Here is a 23,191-nt window from a genome sequence, read left to right on the forward strand (position 1 = left end):
CCCAGCTTCTTATCGAAGAAGCGTTTAGTTTGTATGGTGAGTGGTCTTTCAGGTCAGATGGTAAGAGTACGGCTCTGTCGAACTCTCAAAACCTTTGAGCAGAGCACAAAGTATGTGCTCTGCTGTTTAATCATTTTCCAAACAGAGGCGACATACACTGTCTTCCGACAGTCCGAGTCTCTGCACATGATGATTCAAATGACAGTGACCTGTAAGAAGGCCTGTTAGACATCGTAGTGTATCCCGACTGTAGTCCAACAACTGTTTGGTATCAAGCTTCGAAGGGTGAATAAACGCCTTGGAGTGAGCCAGTCCATAAATCTTCTTGCCATCCAGGTGATCAATCTTTGTTTGGCAAAGCCTAAAGCGATGCAAATGATAGGTTCTGGTCCGATGAAGCTGCTTGCAGCACCTTCCTTTGCAAGGGAGTCAGCAGCCTCATTGCCTTCCAGGCCAGTACGGCCAGGAATCCAGACCAGAGACAATCTGTTGAGTCTTTCTATCGAGGAGAGTCGTTTTTGGCAATTTGCTTACAATTTAGACGCTGCTCGCTAGGAGCCAAGAGCTTTCAACGCCCCTTGACTGTTCGAGAATATTTCTATTGACTTGTGTATGAGGTTGGATTCTTCCATAGAAGATGGCTTCTATAGAGTTTTAATCCGTTTCGTTTCCGAGAAACCATCACCAGTTTTAATCCATTATATGGACTGACAAAAAGAATCAGCCGGTATATATCAGTTTTTCTGGCGACAACTTTACTGATGTATCACTATAATCGTTCGATTAGTTAATTTTTGAATGGCATTTAAATACGGTTTGAAATGAGAAAATTTTTCCGGGCCTGCTTATCAGGAACATCTTTTATAGAAACTCAAAATTGGAAACAAAGAATTGATCAGCTTGTTAGGGTGCTTTGTCTGACAATGTACCAGAAGTGTATTGATAATCCAAAAAAATACTAATGTTGTTCGTTGTGGAAGGTTTACAAAACCTCGACATGTGCTTCCTCGAACAATAACCTGAGAAAGCTATTGCATAGCGAAACACATATAAAAACTTTTCATGGTGAAGAACACATCAAACTATATTAGTAACAAAATGCATTTATGATCCAACACCAGACAGCGCTGTTTCGACCAGCCATAGGTCTCATCAGTGGTGCTAGGCTGAAACACAAACTAAACTAAATAACAAATTAAGAGCAAAAAGCGATGACATCTCTTCTTTGAAAGACGTCATCTATGGGATCTCACAGAGAACCCAATCCTCGAATATCAAAGATGAAAGATGCTCTGGTTTTCAACTGGTTTCCTGGCAGTGAAAAGACAGAGTATGAATCTCGTCGGCGATCGATGTCGAAGTTTAACTTTGCAAATGACCGCCTGGGGCGCCTCGTTTATCTTTGATATTCAAGGTTGATATCCATTCGAGTATTAATACATTACTAGCCTTTTTATAGGCAATATCAACAAGAAGATAAATATAAAAATAAGACAGAAATTCACAAAAATATATTTACATGTAGCATATGTAATATTGTATTGCCTTCTGGGTGCAATCTTCTGAAATATTTATTAGGTTTTCCAATTTTTTATACCTATAATTCTCGGCGGCAAAAGCGCTCTAATATTTTTTATAAGTAATAATGATATTTTATGGAAACACATTTTCCTGGTCAACTTGTTTTCTTTCAGATGATCACGTGTAGCCGAAATTAGGAAATTCCTTTAATTCATTAGTTAGGTAGTTAGACCTACCTCCTCTCCACATTTTTCTGGAGAGAGAGGCTAGGTAGACTGCATATAGACTTGTGCATATTGCCAATTGCACAAATCAATTTAATGCAGAGTGCAACAGACTGTTGCACTTGCACAAACATAATAATATTGTTATCGATACATCAGAAAGCCCTGATTGCAAGTTTCCATTTAATATCAATTTTAAATCCTAAAAATAAGGTAGAAAATCTCCAATATCGAGGGCCAGATTTAAGGAAGGGGAGGTGGGGCTACTGCCCCTGGCCTAAACAAGAGAGGGTCCCCCAAAATAAAGATAAAAAAATATTAAAATTCTGACGGGTCAGCAACGTTATTTCTACCAAAGATTTTTTTAAATTTTTACTGAGAATACTTGCACAAACATAATATTGTTATCGATATATCAGACGAAATCGCTTGAATGGAAATTTTTAAAAGACACTATCTATTGAACGCATTCATTTTCGCCCGCTTCCCCTTTTTTGAAAACTTTTAATTTTCTTAGCGTGAAGTTGAAAATTAAACTTTTATAAAATCGTGATCCTTTTTTCTTGTATATATATATGTTTGGGTAATTAGTTTTGAACAACTATTCTGTTTATAGCAAAAACCTTTGGCAACTCCAGTCTTCCGAATCCGGCCCTGTCCACATCACTGTAGTAGCGAAATAGAAGGAATGAAAATAGGTAAGATCTTTATTCTGATAGCAACGACAAAATTTCCCTTAAAGCTGCCGAGAAATTAAGAAAACCATAACCAAGTTGTTTTCTACTGAATACTTGAATATTTCTTGAAAATTATCTGATAATTTCATTCAAAAGTTTATAACAATGTCAAGAGTGGACGAAATTTACATTAGAAAAACCACATTTCTTCACTGAAGTATTGGGGATTAGTACTGAAGAATTCAGGGGCGACAAAGGTTCAGGAGCTGGTCTTCTGTCAGAGAAATCATTTGTATCGAAAATTAATTAGTGAAGTGTGAAAAAAAGGAATTTGAAAGTGCAGATTTGAATAAAATTTCTACTTTATACAATTGAAAAATTGCTAATGTGTCTCTTCAGATTTTGCTGCTATAAAAGTTTCGCCCCATTGAGCTCCACATATCATTTGAGAAAAAACACGAAGGGAAGTTGAAAATGTATTCATCATAAATCATAGTCATCAACTACATTTTTCATTTGTATTCATCAAACTTTTATGCTATTAATCTCCGTTTTTTTCTGCTTCTTAAAACAAAATATATAGTTGCACAATAACTTAATCAAAAAGTTCATTACCTTTCGTTTCATATACATATATTCCAAAAATAGCTACAATAACTACACAAATACCAAACTTGTTCATTTTTTGAAAGCACAGGTTACTTCTGGACGAGTTTCTACCTCGAGGACTATTAAAACTACTGAAAGAGATTGAGGATGGCTAACTCGATCGTTAATACATATACAAGCCATCAAACACATATTTACGTGCAGAAAGAAACCCGCATTTCTCATTTTACTCCAAAGAAAGTGAGATGAAATGTAACTAATTTGAATACATATACCCATAAATCAGAATAGCTCGATTCTTCAGTTATTTATTGAAAGTGTTGACAAACCATTTCAAGGCTGGTTTTGAGAGTTTTCTAATATAGTTTATGAAAAATATTCAAAGATATTAATGTGCAATCAATATTTTGAACAGTATACCTAATTTGCTTGGAGTATTGAAAGTCCTGTTTGAGGACTGTCGTTGATTTTGAATGATCAATAACTATAGATCATTTGCATATCCTATGAATTTTCGGTATACTCTTCAGAAGAGAAAGTATTTGGACGAATAATGAGTTGTCAACAATACTTTCATACTTATTCTTGAATGGGTGCCGTTTTCAAGTTCACAAAGAACCGCATCTTAACGTACTTTCTATTGCCTAGAAATTCAATAGAAATTCAAAAACACAGGGATGATTTCAAGAGGCAATGAACATTAATAATATATGGCTACCTGTCCTTTAAGATATCTAAACAAGGTCAGGTAATAATAATATAAAATCGAAGTTGAATATCACCATCGTAGTTACCGCGTTCGGAACGGAAACAACTCAAGCACTAACAAGGGCACTGCGACCGTTGCCACATCGCCTTCGATAAAGTCTACCGCAGTAGTAGATAAAACATCAGGCATAAAAACCTGTAGACCACTGCAAAAAAAACGAAAAATAGCTTTCACACAGTAACCTCCGGTCGTGAAGTTTACATACTTGAATGATTATCAAATCGAGATATCCATCTGAACAAGTTTTGAGAAAATTTTTGATTGAAACTGAAATGTTTTTAACCTACGGCCTATGACTCATGTGACCCTGAACCCAGACTCCGAAGAAGCTTTAACCCCGAATTACACCTTGATGAGACCATCATATGCTGGACTTTCATGTACCAAGGTCACTGAAAGAGATCTCAATTTGAGTTGGCAGGCGTCTCAAAAATTACCTGATTTGTTTTGGTGTCTATCGATACAAAAATATTTACCCACCATGATAAGAAGAACGACATGGTTCGAAAAGAAAAGTATACAGCTGGACGACGTTGTTATCATGGTGGATCCGAATGGGCCCACGAGTGTTTGACGAAAAACTGTTGTTGTCAACCTATAACCAGCCAAAGATGGGAATGTTGACGTTAAAAATGATGCTGGAGTTGTATTTGGGCGACCAGCGTCCAGACTGAGTGTTTTAGAAGTGAGAAAGTAATTGCTTCCTTGTTGTGGTTCAATTGCTGGGGGCAGAAAATGTTGAGTGTCACTTCAAATGTTGATATTTGATCTGTTACTTGAATTTTTTCATTAACATTCTGTATTTGATGTGACATATTCATTGACATAACTAAGTTATCGTGAAAAAAAGGAATTTTAGAATGACAGAAAATTAATAATTTTTGTACCATGTTTTTGGTTCTTCGAGCTCAGATATAATAAAGCACAATTCTAGGTAGGGAATAACAATGGGAATTACCGTTTCTACAATGCACTAAACTATTGTTTAAAAAAATGAAAGGAAACTGAATAAATTTCTGATTCCTATGAAATGATTGAGCAACATGTTTCAACTGTAAGGTATAGACAGAACATCTGTGTGGCATTGGCGTCGGGCTAGATTGTTGTGTTGTAGATCTAATGTGTTGCGTCATGGAGCAGGCGTAACATGCTCAACTCACACTGAAAAGAAAAAAGAAACAGACATTTAGTTATCTACGTGATGCTACGTGAGTGGTTTGTCCTGACCACCTTAGCCACACATCCGTTCTGTCTGGACTGCGCCTAAGGTAAATTAAAGGTGTGTCAACACGCCCTGACATGAAGAGCTTGGCTCACTATGAAAACTTTATAGTGCAAGCATTACGTACTCGACTTTACAAGAGAATGTTTTTGGTGGGATAAATGAAATGATTAGATTAGAATCATCTTCCGAAATTTAAAAATTTTAGTGTTGTACATGTATAAAAAACAATCCATTACGTAAAAATTGAAAACTTCTAGAAAGATATAAATAATAATAACTTCAAATGTGAGACCATGTTACTCCCCATCTCTCAGAAGTTTCGATTTTTTAAGGGTTATCGTTTGTACGGGATGATAGCTAATTATCATAGATAATTGAGTCCAACTTCTCGTTTCTCTAAACTCAACTTGTAAGGATGGATTAGGTGGCTTATATTAATGATTCACCAAAAATTTTAATTTCGTTTAAGAAGCATTCTGGATACATTTTCTCTACATCATTATTTTCAATAGCTGAATAATCTTCATTTTGAAATTACAATGTTATTCCCAGTTAAGGAAATGTACTACGTATTTTATAAAAATAACTCTAATGAGTCTAAAGGAGTTTGGTAAAACATTATTCACCAATCTCATTTGTAACATTGAGTCTTGAGTTTTTGATAAGAGTTTAAAAAAAATGTTAGTTTGTTCATCTATTCTATATATTTTTCCACGAATATTCGTGTAACAAAATATTCGGTATGTGATCTATCCGGGAAATTTTGCGGTTTTTAGAAGTTGTAAACAGAAAACAATTGAATTATTTTACAAGCGTTTATGGCTTTATTCATGAGAGCCTGGGCTTCCCACGGTTACCAATATTATACAATATTTTTTCTACATAGTAATTATAAACGATTACGGTGCGAGTTTGAAAATGAGCTTAATCTGGTGAACAGTTATTCGTATATTTTCAATCCGTATCGAACTTCTCCAATTGATTGTGATTCCGTGAGTATACGACTAGAATATTTGAAAGCTTTGATGGGTATGTAGAAACAAAAAAATTATAAACTGGGGTTGTTTATAGTCATTCTTCTTTGTTATTTATTTCCATCAGATTCAGCAAGAAAAAGTTTTTTTTGTGTTCAGATTGTGTCTCACATAATATAAAATTACAAGTGGAAAAACGGAACGTTACATACCTGTCCGTATACAACTAGAATTTTTTGGACATATCACACGCTGGGGATAACAGGTTGAAAAGCAAAAACTTTGTCTTACCTTAGAATCCTGACAGTGGAGCATATCTATATGTCTATCTATACATTAATAACAATAATGCCATTTGGTAAATAGTTTTCAACTTTAGTAGCAGTAGCAAAAGTCCTAATGAAAACTAAGTTTCTAAAAAATCTCTCTGCATTGGAAAATGTTCTTCAATTTTCAGGAAAAATAATTAAACTTCATTGCAATGAGCCAATCAAATAAACAAATTATATTCTTCAATTTCAATTATTAAGATGGATCATGAGATCTTCCTGAGTGTTACTCACTACATATCTATTCAAAGTATTGCTAACATACATTATTTATTTATACAACTTTAAAAACAGCCGGCAACATACTGTTGAAAAATTTCAAATATAAACATAACCCTATTTTTGAAAAAAAAAATAGATCAGATTTCTCAAGATTAAATATTTTCTGCTAAAAATGAAACACACCATTGTCGAGAAGCTTTTTTTACTACTATCTGTCCCGACTTGACTCCATTGCTCATCCCAAGTCTCCGGAAACCACTGCCGTCTCGATTTTTTTTTGATACGTTTTTTATAAACTAGATTTAGTAATTTCGCAAAAATTGAAAAAATTAATTTACATCCTACAAACTCCATCATGTAACTACAGTAACCGTAATATTTGCATTAGAATGATAGTTTTAATTATCTACTTCTAGTAAGTGTATGTTGCAGCATTCACATCGTCGTTTTACAATAACAGTGTTAATTAATTCTGAATCCTAATTGAGCAACAGAGTACAAATTCGAATATCAGTATCTACATCATCAGTGATGATGTAGATACTGATACATTGAAAATCTAAAAATGTTTGTCTACTCATTTTGGGACGTGGGAAGGGATGATACCTAATCTGTGATTTTATTAGTTCGACATTTCGGCTTTGACTTTGAAAATATTTTCGATCTACCTCTTTCCCAGGTTTCAATCTGCCTACCCCCAAGTGTGGACTGTCGATAGAAAGACTTGATTATCTCTGGTCAAGATTCCAAGCCACTTTGGTCTGGAGGACAGCGAAGCTGCTGACACCCTTGCAAAAAAAGGGTGCTGTAAGTGGTTTCATCGGACCAGGATCTGTCATTCGCCATATGCAGAGGCTTACGTGTTGGTCTGTTTAGAAATTGATGAAACAGCCACTTCCCTGCAACCTTACTTTCGATCTAGCCTAACCTAACACTCGAAATAGATACTTACTCCATATTAAAAAAATATGTTTCTTATGTGTTTTGGAATTTTTTGAGCAATCACTAATGACAGAAACTGAAATTCTTTCAATATAAAATCATCAACATAAATCATACTTCAAATCTCAACAGTCAGCAAAAGTTAAATTAAATTAAAAACTAAACAAAATTTCAAAATCAATAAAAATTTTATTTTTTCTGCTACTTCAAGGCGTCATTTTGTTGTATAAGATAAAGAAAATACTTTTGCCTAATTTCTAGGAAGTTTATTATTTGCTAAGACCGGTTTCGGTTTGTTAGACCATTCTCAAGTAATTGGTAGATTTTGTCAAGACAAGTTTTCGAATATACAATGATATAGGCAGGTACCTGTAGTAACTAATTTTACCTGAATTATCAATAACAATACTACAACAATAACTAATTATCTTTTTTTGATTGATTTGGCCGTTACTTGATGAAGATTCATAGTAATTTCATGAACTACACGTATTCAAATCACTGTTGAAGAAGCTACTGTGTTAGCGAAACATGTCGTGATATATTTTTCAAATAAAGTTTGTGGTGATCAAATCGTGAGGTGTAGTTCATGAAACTAATTATCTTCTATGATATATAACGATTACCAACTATTGATCCCCAAAAATCTACTTGTGTATTTTTCCAGCTATCAGTGGATCCTAAATTAATTGTCAAAATTCACAAATTCAAAATGGGAGAGCTGCATAGTTCTAGTTGTTCATTGAGGTTGATCATTAGGGTTTTTATACAATTTATTCATCTGCCTTTTTTACATATCGATAACATCGGTCATAATTTTTACTTAACGTATGGAAGAGAGCCTTCTTGAGGTCTCTCTGATTGGGTGGAACTTAGCGCAGTTCATTCATCGCTGAACATGATTTGAGTGCCCTGTACAAGTATCTGCGAACACAGCAAAATGATGTAGAAATTTATTCCTTTCTCCTCTTGGAAGTTCTTGGAATTTTCTACAACTTCGTGTCTACTAACGAACCATTGTATTTGAACCTGAACCTAACCCAATAAACAATATGAAACCGGTACTAGAGCGGTCCTATAGCGGTAGCGGTAGGAAGTCTGAGACCGATATTCGATTCTTTATGAGATTAGGTTCAAGAAGGTTCTATAACGGTTATCAATCCATTTCGTCGATGTTCTTCGGATTCTATCCATGTGTTCGTTTAGGTTTTTTCTCTAAAAATAAAAACCTGAAGTTCTCAGAGTTTTTTAGTGATCTGGACTTTTTCCGGGAGACTACTGTGACAATGCTCTATATCGTTTAAATGACCTCGAACAAATAGGCTCTGCCTGTTCTTTCCTAGGGTTAAGATAGACAGCCTGGAGGTGACTTGTGTTATAGAGAAAAGACGCAGAAAGTTATTCAAAGTTATTTTGTTTATGCAGGACAATGTCTCTACACCCAAATCATGTGTTTTCCTGCAAACAATTCGTGATTAAGGGTTCGAACCATTTGAACATCCCCCTTATTCACCTACTGACTATCATATATTTTATAAACTGAAAAAAAAAGGCTGAAAGGCCGTACATTTTACTCTAACAAAGAGTTTAGGAAAGTTGTGAAGGCCTGGTTTGCAGCGTAAAATTTTTTTTTGCAGATTCGATGCAATAAATATATCCAATTGAGAAGAGAGTATGTTGAATAGTGAAATACTTTAACTTTCAAACTTCGTTAGGTTCTACAGTAGGTTAGGAATTTTTCAATGTATACTCGTGTCTATTATCTGAATTGAGAAAGATACATGAAATTTATTAATTATTCTATAATGAGGGTCAATTTTATTAGTTATCAATAGTCAAATTATTTTAATTGCAGAGTACCTACCAAGTGATCAAAATTTTGTTTCCGATAACTTCACAATAAAAAAATTAGTGGTCATTTTGAAATTACCATAAAAAAATTATTGAGCTTTCACCAAAACAGAAGAACGTAATTGTGGTAAAAAATTGATATAAAAACTCATTTATCATCGATAAAAAATTATTTTAAATATTATAGTTTACAATTCTATAATAGGTTTTCACTCTATAACTCTCAATAGGGCATCTTATGGATTAACGGTTCCTACAACTAATTATGAAATTGAATATTGTTACGTTTTTCCCTGTGGTTGACCAATAATTGACTACACTGAACAATAATCAAACTTAACTTTATTCCACTTTAAATACAACAAACACTTCAACTAAAACTTCAACTTTTATTCGAATGTCTATCGCCTTACTAGATCGCCTCGCATACCGCACTGTAACTTCAACTTGACTGTGTTGATATGCTCATGACCAGCATTTATTATATCGTAATGGAAAATTCTTCAAACTTTCATCGAAATCGGTATTATTATTCTCGCTTCAACAAGAGCGGCAGCAAACATCTTACATTCGCGCGCTCTTAGCTACGTCGCGATTGGTTCATGGCTAGCAGTGGCGGCCGGCGTTGTCTTTTTTCGGACATGATTTACAATATATATTTTAACGAATGATTATTTGGAATTTCAGGTTTGATGAAGATTTTGAAATAGTTCGTATGACCACTGGAAAACAAAAACAACAATTAAAATGGAAGAAAAAGGAATTGTAGGGTATCTACACATCATCCAGTAATTATACTTTTATAATAAATGAATTGATCATCGATTCCATTCACACTTGCACGAAGGGAATTGAAAAGATATGGATTTGCATAGATTGATGAATGTAGCCGTTACTTCGTGGTAGGAGATCATATTGAGAAATGAGAATTGAAACTTCCTATGTTTTTATTAAACGGTTTTATTTAGCTTGCCCTGTTTGTTTGGGTCAGTTGAATTTTGATCCCCTTCCTGTTGACAGATTGATCTGAAATCTGGTTCACATATTTAGTTTTGATGACGATACAATTTGATGAATTCTGTATCATTGTAAATCCAAGATGGCCGCATCTACAAAATTGCGGATCACATATTTTTTCGCAACTACCTTAATATGAGTATCAAATCACAGTGCTTGGGACTGGTAGAATAGTAGTACACTTTGAAAAATATTCAATATGGCTGTAGCTACAAAATGGTGGATTGAATATTACTTTGTAATACTGAGGCATTAAATGAACTAAATAGAATGAGAATAATTGAGTAACAAAATTAGAAATTAAAAACTTGAAAACAAAGTAAGTTAATTTTTTTATGTTGAACGTTTTTATTGGAAGAAAAAGAAAATAATGATGTAGATAATGTACTGTAAAACTAAAAAATAATTCGGAACGTCCTGGGTAGCAGTCATCACACCACTTTCCTCAGCAATCTGCGGTATTGATCAGATAAAAAAATTGGGCGTTGTATTTACACTCTTACTCAGATTATTCTACGCCCGTTGATTTTATTATTATTTTACCACTTTAATTTGTAACTGACGTTACTGCAGTTTCGTCATACAAACACATTTTCAAACGAATACAAATGTTTGAAAATGTCCTTGTTGGATGAAACTGCAGTAACTTAGTTACAAATCAAAGTGTTGTAAAGACAAAAAGTTTTAATTCTCATTTTTCAATATGAATTTCTATATCTGAGTTACAAAAAATATACTCATATAGATTATTATATTCAGAAAACACGGCCGATCATTTTTTCAATTGTTTACCATCCTTTAAACACTCAAAAATGAAAGCTCCCATTAGTTTCGAAGCTATATATAGCTATATTTTATATACATAACCTCTTCAAAAGTAAAATTTTCTATAATTTCCAGATTTGGACGTACTTCACACTTTTACTGTGCAAGATGCTGATGAATCTATCTCGAATCAAAAAAGGTGGCCGAACAAGAAAAATGGTACAACATCATAATTCAAGTCAGCATACCTTTTTTTATAGCAGGGATTGGAACCATTGGTGCTGGACTCATTATGGCAGACGTCACAGTAAGTGTCACTTTACTGTAATTTTTATTTTAAATTATGAAATCATCAGTGATTCTAGAGAATAATTTTAATTCACAAATAATACATGGGCTACAGTATGTCAGGGAGAATAATATTATTAAAATTGAACAATATCAATTCAAAGGAAACCAGTGCAAATTACAAAAGACTAAATAGAACACAAATAAATTTCAACCGCCAAGAAGTTGAAAATAATAATCATTGTAATTATTGTAAACTTTGGAAATGTTCCTATGGGGAGAATAGAAACGAAGTTAATTCGGAATGGAAATCAATCTCACTGTTTTAGAAAAAAGAAAGAGCAATTTTTCTTTTCACATATAGTCAGTGGGCATACTTACGGTTGGTTACCTCGTTCACAGGCAAATGGGGCGATGACAAACCTTTTGTTTTGTCCGCTTCAGCCTAGTTCAAGGAATGATACTCCGAAGGAACAGACCGAAACCGGTCTGCAAGTGTGTTCCAATAATTGAAAATCAATTGCGGCATTTGTATCGCCAACAACAGCATATGCAGGAATAACTTCAGTGAAGAATCCTGCACTGACTTCTGTTGGATATAATCCAACACCCTTTGTGGTATTATCCAGGGGAGTAGTTGTTTTCTGATAGGTGTCAGTCCATTAACCTACAGTCTAGGGAGTTGAGACTGGTATGAATGAGCATTTTTTCATTTAAAATGAATTGAGTTTATACTATTACGATAGTTCAAGTTTCAACGTCATTTCGTGGTGGTCTTCTAGTTTTACTTTTTTAGACAAACGAAGTTTTCAGAGAGGTCCAGGCACTATATGTTCTTGTGCCTGCACTTCTAGGTCTCAAGGGAAATTTGGACATGTGTCTGGCATCAAGGCTTTCTACCCAAGCAAATTTAGGTAATATGAGATGCAGACAAGAACTAGTCAAAATGGTCATAGGAAATATATCTTTAGTTCAGGTATGTGACATTTCAATGATAGTAATCTTTTACGTACTTTCTCGTTTCACCACAGTTTCACCAACTCACATTATTGTTGGCTTTTTGCCCAGAAATGTTTTTACCTTTAAATGAAATTCCAACTAATCTGTTTTAAAACCTATTATTGATGTTATGGATTAAAAACTTCATCAATTAGATAATGCCAGAGCTCAAAACCTTTAGAAACTTAATCTCATGCCAAGCAACACTGTTTCAATTTGCCATAGAAATTTTCCACGGTACTGGCTGGGTCGGTCACTTTTGAACTCTTGTATTTCTGTACCTCTTAAATCAACAATCTAACAAGTTAATCGAGTACAACCTATAATAACAGTAGATAGTATTATGATGTCTCAAAAACTTTTTCCGTTTTTATGAGTCTAGTTTAAACAATAATATCTCAGTGAACACTTATTGAATTTATTCGAAATTAGCTCCATTTGGATCAGTGTACCTTTGCCAACTTTACGCAAGTGTATTGATTCCATCAGTATAAAACTCGTGTGATAGGGATAGAATGAAATCGATGAAGGCCGTTTTTACCTGGTCTTGATCGGCGAAGGCTCTACCGGTGAGAAAATTATCCAAGACGCTTGAAAATATGGTAATTAGTTGGCAAGAAGTCTGGGGAGTATGGTGGACAAGGCAGGATCGGACCTCTTCTGTTGACCGGTGCTGGCTGCTGCTGACGCAATTTTCGGTACATTTCGTTGATTTCTTTACAATAGGACTCTGCTGTGATGGATTGGTCCCGTTGCAGGAAGTTATAGTGAATTACACCAGCCGCGGTCCACCATACAGTAACCATGTTTTTTGTGGGTTTTTGCCTTCTCTTATTGTCGTAGAAGATCCACTTTTTATCACACGTGACGATTCGATTCAAAATTATTATGGTCACGCAAAAGCAAAGAAAAACAGACCTCCAAATGTGACAATTTTTGTCGATCGTCCAAACCGTGGGGTATCCACTTTTCGAATTTTTTGACCTTTCCAATACGTTTTAAACCACATGGGAGCTGACGATCAATTTTTCCGTCATCCGACGCACCGTTTGTGATGGGTCAGTCTCCACCAGGGTAGCCAAATCCTCGTTAAATCACCTGGATTACTGTTGGTCGACCACTGCGAAGCTCATCTTCTTAGCAAAAATATCCTGAGCGAAATTTCGCAACTCAACGTCAAACAGTGCTTTCAGTCGGTAGCCAAGCGGTTCGGCGTGGGTGCTTTGTTCACTCACTCGAATTGACTGCCGTGTTGGTCGGTGGTTCAAGCCCTAGTCTGAACGATCGATCTTCACTTGCTACCGTCCAACCCGTGTTAGGAATCACACGTTAAAAGGTAAGACCTCGTTAATCCTTAGCTCGCACAAGTTTCGACTTCTGAGGGTTGTCGTTCGTAGGGGTGCGACAGCTGGTTAACGGAAAAACAGATTTTAAACAGATTTTTTTAAACAGATTATCTGAGGTTCATTAACACTATCATTGCCAAATGCCTGATTGACTTTTCGGTCTGTTTTGGCAGTGATTTGATTCAATTTGAATTCGTAGAGAAAAATTGGCCTAAAATCATATAATCGTAAGCTGGAAAAAGGCAAAAAATTTAAATTTGGAAAAAATGAACAGCATCAATGTATTAAGTACAAAATTCCTAATCGATCAGTATAGATATACCACGACACAGTAGAATAAATATTTCATTGAGTTATGGAGTTACAAAACTGATGACATCAAAAGGGACAAAACTTTTGAAACAACCTAATAGTATTATCATTTCGCCAAAATTTTGATTTTTACAGGTCCAAGCAATTGTTTGTTCGTGTATAGTATCTGTTTTTGCAGTAGCTGGATCAGCTCTAGTCAACGGAAACTTCAAATGGTTACACACATTACTTCTGGCAACGGCAAGTACTTTGACGGCGACACTTTCGTGTTTAACTTTGGGTAAATCTATTATAGCAAGCGCCAAACGCGATGGCGAGCGATCGCGCAGGTATAGACTCTCCCAACTGTATTACTATTGGATTACGACGAGCTCTTTGCCGGCCAGTGTAGTACATATAATTAGTTTTAATCAGGGTAGAAAATGAAACATTATTTCTTTTTAATTTCTTTTTCATATTTTATTTAGTATCACAGGGAGTAGTACAATTCATTGAAATGTTATATAATGATACACTCTTGATGACTAGTTTTTTTGTCAGGCGATAATATTTTTTCAGAAACAACACAAATTATTCAAATAATGCCAAACGCCAACAGCATTGGAGGACAAGTAATGATACGCCTCTGTACAGAGCATTTGTACGTAAGAGCTGTAATGGGGGTTGCACTGAAAATGAGTTTGTGCGCATGGGGGCTAGCTCACCATCACGTTTGGCGCTTGCTGTGTCTCTGTTGTAAGGTTATATAAACATTGAAATCAATTGAAAAAGTGACAAGCTTCACTAGGCATTTTTATGAAGTTCATCATGACAACGCTATATCCATTTTTAATTTTTTTTACAGATATGGTTCTGATTAGTATTATTATGATATCCCATAAAATGAAACTAAATCCAGACAACTTGGCCACACCAATGGCTGCCAGTATAGGGGATGTAGTTTCTTTGGCTACTCTCTCAATGTGGGCTAACTTTCTTCATTCAATCCACGGTAAGTGATTTTACTTCCATAATAAAAAAAAACTCCAGATAAAAGCTGCATAATACAAAACATTTATATATGGTAAAGGGGATTTATAGTATTGTGAAAACATTACACCTACTATTTTTTTCAACATAAAAAATTATTAAGAACTAAAAAAAAATGATTCTGGGCGAATTTCATTGTACACTGGCCATAATTAATTCACTTTAAAAACAAACTTTTTATTGAATAACATATTTTTTATTTTTTTATTCTAAAAATGAAATCGGTATGTAATTTGAGGAATATTGGCAACTAATTTCCCTGAGTGAATGATTTGAAAAACAGTCTCGAAAAAGCCATTCAGCGAAAGGGGCGTGAAGTCACAATATTTGCGGATGGAAATCATCTTCAGTTTCAGACTTTTCTGTATAAGATATATGAGTTGTTTGTATGATGCCTATGTTGTGGAAGTATGGAGGAGAAAAAAGTAAAAAAGGACAAAAAAAAGAATTGTATAGTGAGTACATGGGCGTAATTATCCAATCCGAAATGCACCAAACAAATTGTTTGTAACTTTCACCAAAAATGAAAAAGTTAAAAAACCTTGCAAATAGCTATCCGAAGAAAACCAGTTCGTTCAATGAACTTGTTTTTGTTGCGAGTATCATTTCAATCCAAATACATATATTTATTTCAAAATAATAATGAAATAAATGCATTCATAACTGTTAATGAATATGTTGGACAAAACTTTATTCATTGCGTAAATAACGCTTCACTTTCATTTCTTACTGCTATAAAACATTTGAATTATAATAATTCAACATCAGAAAAACTTTTGATCATTGAATTAGATAAAAGAACTCAGTACATATTCTCACTGAAACATTCCACAACCATGAATAAGGCCACTCTATGGTGAATTGCATGTGCTTGGCTCAATAAAACTTTCCAGGACTGGATACATCTCAATCCAGTCATTAAATGTTTCGCTTTTTGACAGATCAGACATAGTTTAGACGTTGTAGCTACAATCACACATATCTCGTGATGTCACATTAGCTTTCGCTCAGTTTCAAAGTTGCATATCTTGATAACTGTAAAAGTTATCGATGATAAATTGCCATTGTATTATGTATGACAAGCACCATCAAAATATATGAAAAAATGCACAAAATTAGATATGAAGAACATGTTGGACATACTAAAGAATATAAGAATAGCCTTTCACGGTAAGAGTCAAGATTGAAGTTGAAAAAATCTGGACTATCAGGCCGTGGTCGAAAAGGAACTTGTAGTTACTGACGATCACGACCTGATAACCCGGATTGTGATCTCACTAATACTAATACAGATATAATTTATTATTCTTGCAAGGTATCTTAATCTCTTATAAACAGTCAACGTGATAAAGAGAGAGATCGTGGAAATCATACGTGTATTGAGGAACCAAATGAAATTATTAAATGCAGCAAAGTCAATGAACCAAAAAGTATAGCATGAAGTATACAGTGCTTTTCTTTAATATCCTCCCCTTATTTTTTGAACGGGTCAACTCAAAAAGGTGAAATTTGGGATAATAAAATTATTGCACTTTTATGATTTCGCAGAATTCTGTTTTTCGATCAGGGTCATCTACAGTTAATTGGTGTACCATTTTAATTTTGTATGGATGATACCTATTCATCTTCAAAAGTCTCCATACAATAGAAGGAGACACCTCACAAACATTAACGACGGAATAAGTAGACTGTTCAGGATTTACTACCATCTCACCAATTATTTGCACTTGGCTGTGATTTATAGTAGGTATATACGATTCCATCGTATATACTATAAATCATTCATCACTTATAATCACTGCAGTAATAACAAACACGGACTTATTTGTGGAAATATGATTCAGATATTATCCAGTAATACTGATTGGAAAATAATCTGAAATAAATCGTCATGAAGTTGATAAAATTACTACCATAATAGAGTGCTGTAGTGATAAGAGTTGTTTTGTATTCTTTTAAGATATTAATAAAGCAACAAGAGACCAAACCGGTTAATATCACTGTTTACTTGCTGTTTTCGGGTTTTTACAAGTTTATGGACCTGACATTGCCTCTTCAATGGCGATAGACATTATGAAATGCGATGCGGCAATGATCGCAGTTTCAGACGAAATACAATGCATAATATCATTGATATTATGGGTCGTACATCTAATATATAAAATAAAGTCGCAAAATAATGTTAGTTACACTATTCATAACTCAAGAACTGCTGGACCGATGCTCATGTTTTTTTAGAGGAATTGTCTCCGCCCGGAATAGCCGGAAATAAGGATCAAACGAATTGATGACGTTCGGTTTGTTAGGTTATGATAGTAGTTATAGTGCACGCAAAGGCAATTGGGATTATGATATTTGGGATTGTGCATGCATGAATAGCTGTTATGAACAAGAGTCTTTTGATTTGCAGACGAGTACCCTTGGTTGATGGCGGGTATTTTAGTCATATATGTGTTTGTATTGCTCCCGATTTGGGTGATCATTGTGAGTAATAACAAATATACCAAAATGATTCTCTTGCACGGGTGGACTCCAGTAATTTCTGCTCTATTTATAAGCGGGTGAGTTTTAATATCAATATATAATCATAAAAATGCACTTCTTTTCACTGGTGAGTATTAACGTTGTTCTTCAGATCAGGTGGTCTAATTTTGGATCTGGCTGTAGACGAATTCAAAGGCTACACAGTTTTTCAACCGATCATAAATGGAATCGGGGGCAATTTGGTTTCCGTTCAAGCAAGTCGAATTTCAACGTTGTTACATGAAAACTCTTTCAAAGGCGTAATTCCACCTCAAACAAAACAATGGGTCGCACCATGGACTGCCTTGATCAAAGGAGGTAGGTATGCCGGTTATGATTATGAAAATGGTGTTAGATTGCGATAAAAGGAACCCTATTCAACTGAAAATATTTTCATTCGGTTTCGATTCTATATCTATTAAAACATCGTCGTTTTCTCTCCACATTTTTATTAAACAGTTTTAGTTAGCTCGCCCTGTGTGTTTGTTTGTGTCAAATTTAGTAATTGAAGTTTGAATCCCTCCCTGTTGACAGATTGACCTGAAATCTTGTACACACGTTTAGTTTTGATGACGATACAATTTAATGAATTTTGTGTCATTGGAAATCCAAGAAGGCCGCAGCTACAAAACGGCAGATTACATATTGTTTACTACTACCTCAATATGGGTATCAAATAACAGGGCTTGACTAGTAGAATAGTAGTATATTTTGAAAAAGATGTAGATTCAAGATGGCTGCAGGTACAAAATGGCGGATTGATACTGAGGCACTAATAATCTGAACAGAATGAGAAGAATTGAGTGACAAAATACGAAACTAAAAACTTGGAAAAAAAAAGATAAAAAATGATGTAGATATTGTACTAAAAAATAATTAGAAAGATCATAGGACAGGCGGTCATCACACCTCACTCCTCACCAATCTACGGTATATATCAGGTTACGCTACACCCCAAGATTTTATAATTTTTTATCTGATCAATACCGTAGATTTTTGAGAAGAGTGGTGTGATGACTGCTACCTAGAACCTTCCGAATTAATTTTTAGTTTATCTACATCATCATCATCATTTTATTCGATTTCAAAACTTTGAAAGGTGTCTCAAATCCTCTGATCATGTACCGGTCTTAACAATTTTGTTAATTCTGTGGCTGTTCTCTGAGGGATAACATTAGACTTCTTTGGTCTACAAAACTGAATATGTGAAACTTGTTCTTTGAAACGTAATATCATAGTCTACGTAGTTGGACCAAAGTACTTTTTTTTTGCAAGCCTCATAGCTTATTTCGTAAATCCCAGACTTTCCCGTTTCCATCATCATGTCTTTCAAATTACCTAACACTTGTTGAAGTGTACGATGTATTTTGAAAGCCAATGTTTTCGAAAATTCGGTGCAATCAATTGGTGTGTTCTGGCTCATTAGGAAGATATATTAATTTTGAGTGTTTTAATTTTTAAAAAGTTGGGATTCACAGACACTCTAAATTTTTATACACGAATAGAAGCTTTCCGTTGTTTTCGATTCCATACGTAATATCCACGTTATATTTGTTCGTTCATTTCAACAAGTGAGCAACCTGAAAAACAGAATGACAAAAAAAAAGTTTGGGATCCACAGATAAGCTGTGGGAGTTATGACAAAAAATACGTTGGTGAAACTGAGCGGACCATACGAACGCGTTTCAAAGAACACGTTTCAACATGCCTAAGAGAACGACCACAGCATGAATGGAAAATTCTTGAAATTATTGAGACCAGTAAATGACAATAGGCTCCTAGGTGCCTTTGGAAGTTAGGAAATATATAATGTGGAAATAGATTAATAAACAGCAATAAAGGTTCCTTCCCAAACAGTCCGTTGTTTACTCTCTCACATGATAATTACGAGTAGAAACAAGAGGAGTATAGGTATAATTAGTCATTAACATACAGTGCATTTCTTTATTTTTTGAACGGGTCAACTCAAAGAATTAAAATTTGGGATAATGAAATTAATGCATGAATACTTTATTTTGAAGTGAAATTGACTGATGAAACTTTCAATATGACAACAGGGCACCATCCGGGAAATTAAAAGGAAAGGGGGGTTTTGTGATACATCATTTTGAAGCTCCTGACGAATACTTCACAACCCTAGAAATAAAGTCAATATCTTCACTTACTATAAAATGGCGGAAAATTTGATAATTTCCTGAAAACAAACACATTAATATCGATATTTCTAGAAATATTCCTTTTTATCTGCCATATGGCAATTCGAACAACCCGATTAGGTTTGTAAAGTTATTTTTTGTTTATAAAAACGTCACAAAATGTCAGTACGACAATGAACATATACATAACAAAATGCCCCAGGTCATCTATCTATTCTGGAAGAACAGCAAGTGCAAATAATTGGTGAGATGGTTAGTAAATCCTGAACAGTCTACTTATTCCATCGCGAATGTTTGTGAGGTATCTTCTTCTACTGTGTGGAGACTTTTGAAGAGGAATGGGTATATACAAAATTATCCATATAAATTAAAATGGTACACCAATTAACTGAAGATGACCATGATCGAAGAATAGAAATCTGCGAAAACATGACGGAAACCATTGCAAGACATCCTACCTACGTATCTCCACAATATTTGTTTTAGTGACGAATGTAAATTTTTCCTAAACGGCAATGTTCACAGACAAAATTGCCGTTATTGGAGTGACACCAACCCTTACGTTTTCTGGGAAACACATACCCAAAAAAGTAACGTTTGGGCAGGAGTATTGGGAAAATATATTGAAGGACCTCTATTTATTGATAAAAATTCAACAGGGGAACTGTATTTGAATATGCTGGAAACTACTGGTGACCCTCTCATCACTGAAATCGTCGAAGCGAATCCTAATGAATTCGATATGGATATTGTATTCCAACAAGATCGAGCACCACCACATTACTCCAGACAAGTAAGAAATTATTTGGATATTACTTTTCCTGGTCGTTGGATTGGCCGTCGAGGTCTTACAGACTGGCCAGCCCGCTCGCCAGATTCGACACCTTTTGACTTTTTTATGAGGCTATTTGAAGCAAAAGGTGTACGAAACTGAACCTGCTTCAATATTGGATATACAGCAGAGAATAATAAATATTTGTAGAAATATTGACGTTACTGTGTTCGAAAATGTTCGGCGTGAAATATCGGATAGGCTGTTCATATTTCAAGAAGTTCAAGGCAACCATTTCGAGCATCTTCTGATCTGACCTCAAGCTTATTACCTCATATTATGTAGTTAAATGTCAATGTATTAAAAGTTATTAAAAGTTCCGCCATTTTGTAGTAGTTGAAGATATTGACATTATATTCTAGGGTTGTGAAGCATTCGTCAGGAGCTTCAAAAAGATGTGTCACAAGACCCTCTTTCCATTTATTTTTTTTTCTCCAGATGGCGTCCAGTCGCTATCTTGAAAGTTTCATCTGTCAATTTCACTTCAAAATAAAGTATTCATGCAATAATTTCATTATCCCCAAAAAATATTAGGAGTGGAAATTAAAGAAATGCACTGTATAAATTAGGATACAACAAACTAACACGATAATCAATTCTGGGAACCCATTTAATAACGCCAATTCAGTGACCCTTACCGAAAGCAATGGTTGGTCTAGATATTATAAAAGGGTCTGACTTAAATGCAATTATTTCTTGATGATGCTAACCTGTTTAGCGAAACGCGCGTCGAGAGATAGTGTTTTTGTTCTAGTGTGAGAAACGTTTTTTTCATTAGTTTCATTTCAAGCCTATCAAAATAATAGTTTGTTGTTAATTAAAAATCCATAATCATAACTTGAAGATCTGTTGAGTCCCTGTTAACTGAAGTCAAAAAATATGTGGGACAGATTCAAGACTAAGAAATAATCCGAGCATCTTTTGTTGCAGTACTTCCGGCTAAAACAGCTAGACTCCTACTTCTGATCTCCATTCCCGGACATGCAGTATTCGTCTATGTTGCTGACATTATTTACAATGGAGTATCGACTCTCACTCCGGTTTTTATTTTGGTTTATCTTCTAGTCGGTCTAGTTCAACTTTTATTACTATTATACGTATGTCATATAATGGTCCACACTATATGGAAATATCAGATGGACCCCGACAACTCAGCAATTCCATATTTGACAGCACTGGGAGATCTGTTGGGATCAACGTTACTACTTGCTGGATTCTTCTTTTTAAGGTCCATCCACCAGGAATATCAACCAGTTGGATGATACTTGAAGTGTATGGAATATGAAAATAATGGCTAAAGTGAAGAGATTGTGAATGCATCCAAATCAATCTCTGAACTTTTAAGATAAAATATCAAAGTTATAAAATGTTCTCAATATGTTACAAGATACGTTTGTGGTAAATTGTCAAAAGATCTGACGGTGAGAATACCACTGAATATCAGTTTTTTGTGGGATATTCAATTTATGGGTGAAATTAAATGATATCACGTCTTTTGGGTATGACTGAAAAACGCTTCTCTTAGATATGCTTTACTGACGCATATCTGAAGTATGAGGCATATCACTTGAGGTCTGATGAATAGGATCGTTCTGTAAATTTCGTAGGTATATTGTATATTCAAGACAAATTGTTTAACTAATTTAAATGAGTCTTATACAAACGTACTATCACACTATAATAAAGTTATTTCCCACATATTACCTTTTTTGAACAAACAATGGCTGCTGAGTACCATCTTAAACAATTTTTTTGAATAACATTTGAGAAGTGACATTTTTGTCATTTCAAACTCAACCAAAAACATGAATATTATTTCAATTAAATTTTCATTGTCACAGTAACTCTATTTAATGAAAAATGTGAAAATTGCTCAAAAACCCTATTTCGAGGACATATTTGCGCAAACTTTCATATAAGCTCCAAACGATTGGCATGCTTAAAAATGCTCCAAGATCTCCATGCTCCAACATCTTTAAGAAAAAAAAGATAGAAAGTGAAGTAACTTCAAAAAGTGTCCAAAGAAAGAAATGTTTCACCCCTACAAAATAAGAATGCTCTCATGAAGGAAAATCTAGAGAGAAATATTGAATTCAGCAAGAGATTCACAAGAAGAATTTATAGCACTTTTCTGCGAGGTTTGTATGATCTTTAAAAACTGTTTCAAAATTTTTTTATAACTGAGTCCTGTAGCTTTGATGTAGCCTATAAAGGAATGTTACCTACATATCACTAAATAAACATTACACGATATGTCAGTTAAAAATTTAACTTCCATTGGGATACATTTCATGAATCCACTTAAACCCTTTGATTGCTGCATACATTGAACACTGGTTGTTGTGAATGTTATCCGGTTGTTTCAGAAGGTTTGTCCATTTTTATGAGTATATTTTAAACTGTGATATATCAGTGAATACATATTCAATTTATTGGAAATAAGCGCCACATTTGCAAACGTAATACATGTCGATTAATTCCGTCAGCATAAAAATTGGGTGCGCCCCGTATTCGATGAAGTCGACGAAGGTCGTTTTTCCTGTTCCTGATTGGTGAAGGTTCTACCGGTAAGATAATTATC

General features: G+C 34.6%; 2 protein-coding genes across 11 annotated transcripts in view; one reads left to right on the forward strand and one right to left on the reverse strand.

Moving 5' to 3' along the window:
* LOC111506437 (uncharacterized) overlaps positions 1-23,191 on the reverse strand; it is an 84,430-nt gene that overhangs the window by 6,297 nt on the left and 54,942 nt on the right. The window contains exon 1 of one of the 6 annotated variants that reach the window (XM_074173749.1): positions 3,750-3,895. The exons of 4 other annotated variants lie outside the window; for them this stretch is intronic. Coding sequence is in view for 1 of the 2 variants with exons in the window: in XM_023161536.2 (XP_023017304.1) it covers positions 3,038-3,104 (67 nt within the window). In the remaining variant the exon portion in view is untranslated. Of the gene's footprint in view, positions 1-3,037; positions 3,238-3,749; positions 3,896-23,191 lie in introns of those variants that run through there. One more of the 6 variants, XM_023161536.2, reaches the window with a different exon arrangement.
* On the forward strand, positions 5,320-22,450 carry LOC111506230 (solute carrier family 41 member 1). Of its 5 annotated transcripts, none has more exons than XM_074173743.1 (9): positions 5,320-5,765; positions 10,031-10,131; positions 11,261-11,432; positions 12,210-12,389; positions 14,206-14,350; positions 14,915-15,061; positions 17,510-17,660; positions 17,735-17,940; positions 21,541-22,450. In XM_074173743.1, the coding sequence occupies exons 3-9, from the start codon at positions 11,418-11,420 to the stop codon at positions 21,870-21,872; spliced, it is 1,176 nt and encodes a 391-aa protein (XP_074029844.1). In that variant the 5' UTR covers positions 5,320-5,765; positions 10,031-10,131; positions 11,261-11,417; the 3' UTR covers positions 21,873-22,450. The 5 variants fall into 5 exon arrangements, with proteins under 5 accessions (XP_074029844.1, XP_023017043.2, XP_074029845.1 ...); XM_023161275.2 differs by lacking the exon at positions 5,320-5,765 and adding an exon at positions 5,802-6,017; XM_023161352.2 differs by lacking the exon at positions 5,320-5,765 and adding an exon at positions 7,154-7,357.

Source organism: Leptinotarsa decemlineata, unplaced genomic scaffold (assembly GCF_025532065.1).
Source record: "Leptinotarsa decemlineata unplaced genomic scaffold, Ldec_3_MD MMD2_tig00000505_RagTag_RagTag, whole genome shotgun sequence".
Lineage (NCBI taxonomy): Eukaryota > Metazoa > Arthropoda > Insecta > Coleoptera > Chrysomelidae > Leptinotarsa > Leptinotarsa decemlineata.